Consider the following 1508-nt stretch of genomic DNA (forward strand, 5'->3'; position numbering starts at 1 on the left):
TGGATCGTGTGGCATTTCTATTCATTTTACTCCTACCGCTATTAACCGTTATTTTAAACTGCAGGTTGCTGATGACCACCATGCGAGCTTTGTCCAAGAGGCCGACCATAAAACTTACCAAGGCATCCTGGAAGACTTGTGTCTTCCCGGTACTCAGTGGAACGGTCAGCAACTGAAACGAAAGACCGTGGATAGGGATCGACTGCTCCCCCATGTCAAACTGTGGAACCATTTCATGAAGCACAAGCTTATGCCAATCTCCCACAATACAACTGTATCATGCCAGCGGATGCTTTTGCTGCACTCTATCATCGCCGGATGAACCATCGATATAGGGAAGATTATCGTGGAACATGCTCATCTATACCTAAAGCAACAGGAAAGTGCCTTGGTATTCCCAAATCTCATCACTGCTTTATGCCGAAAAAAGAAAGTTCGAGAAGAAATGTTTGATGAGATTTTGCCGGGCATTGCTGGACTCAACAAAGCGAAAATACCTATGTTGCTGGGCTACAAGGAAGCCAAAGGAAAGGAACACGAGGCAACCGCATCTCGCGTTGCATCATCACCACATGTCAGGGCATCCTCAAACGCCCTAGATCAAGCCGTCCAGCGCACTCACCAGTAAGTTGGGTAGCTGTCCGACAAACTAATGGTCTATTTTGCTTATGCCAAACGACGTGATGCCTTTCTCACCAGCGCACTGATGGAGTTCCTCCCGCACACTAACTTTACCATTCCTCCTTTTCCTGATGAGCTCGTCCCATCGCATGGAGATGCCGAGGCATCTGCAGAAGTACCTCCACCCGCCCCAGCTGCTGCTCAACATTCATCGAGTAAAGACAGTTCCCAGCGAGCTGAAGCAGAGGAGCCAGTGGACCCTGATCCGATCCACGCAGTTTCGCCTGATGAAGATAGAGAAGCCAACCTCCAACTTTCTAATTTCCCGGAGCCTGCCCAATTTGTTGAACCATTCGCAGAAGAACATCCAGCAATGCCACCACCTGCTATACCGATGGAAACAGACAACCCCGAAGTATCACAACCTACTGAGTCAGCCGAGGAGTCACAATCGGAGATGCCACGGTAAGCTCCTTTGCGTAGGAGTAGACGTTGCCTACGAAAGGCATCTCAACATCAGGAGAACCCCGCTCCCAACTATTCAAGAAGGCCCTAGAACTCCTCCAGCTGCACCAGCTTCTGACTCCGAGCATTCCAGCCCCGCTAAGCTCCGTAAGCGCACTCGCCGTGCAACTGCTGCACCACCACCATGAAGCCAAGGTACCTTGCATTGCATTGCATTCATAGCATGTAGTTTTCATTTTTCTTAGATTTAGTATGCATTCGCGACAATGCTTCTCTCAAGTTTAGGGGAAGTAGGGTTCTCACATCATTGTATGATAGTATTAGTAAAATGAAAATGCCATGACATTAGTAAATATAGAATTAGTTTTTTGGAATTAATTGAGGATGCCCGATGATGAAGAATTCTTGATGGCTAGGATAGA

General features: G+C 47.8%; 1 protein-coding gene across 1 annotated transcript; it reads left to right on the forward strand.

The window, feature by feature from the left end:
- The first annotated feature begins 652 nt into the window (after positions 1-652).
- On the forward strand, positions 653-1274 carry LOC120125179 (fibrous sheath CABYR-binding protein-like). Its single transcript, XM_039143677.1, has 2 exons — positions 653-1086; positions 1142-1274. Exons 1-2 carry the CDS (start codon positions 653-655, stop codon positions 1272-1274), a joined length of 567 nt encoding a protein of 188 aa, XP_038999608.1.
- The last annotated feature ends 234 nt before the right edge of the window (positions 1275-1508 follow it).

This window comes from Hibiscus syriacus, unplaced genomic scaffold, assembly GCF_006381635.1.
Source record: "Hibiscus syriacus cultivar Baekdansim isolate YM2019G1 unplaced genomic scaffold, ASM638163v2 tig00001340_pilon, whole genome shotgun sequence".
Taxonomy (NCBI): Eukaryota; Viridiplantae; Streptophyta; class Magnoliopsida; order Malvales; family Malvaceae; genus Hibiscus; species Hibiscus syriacus.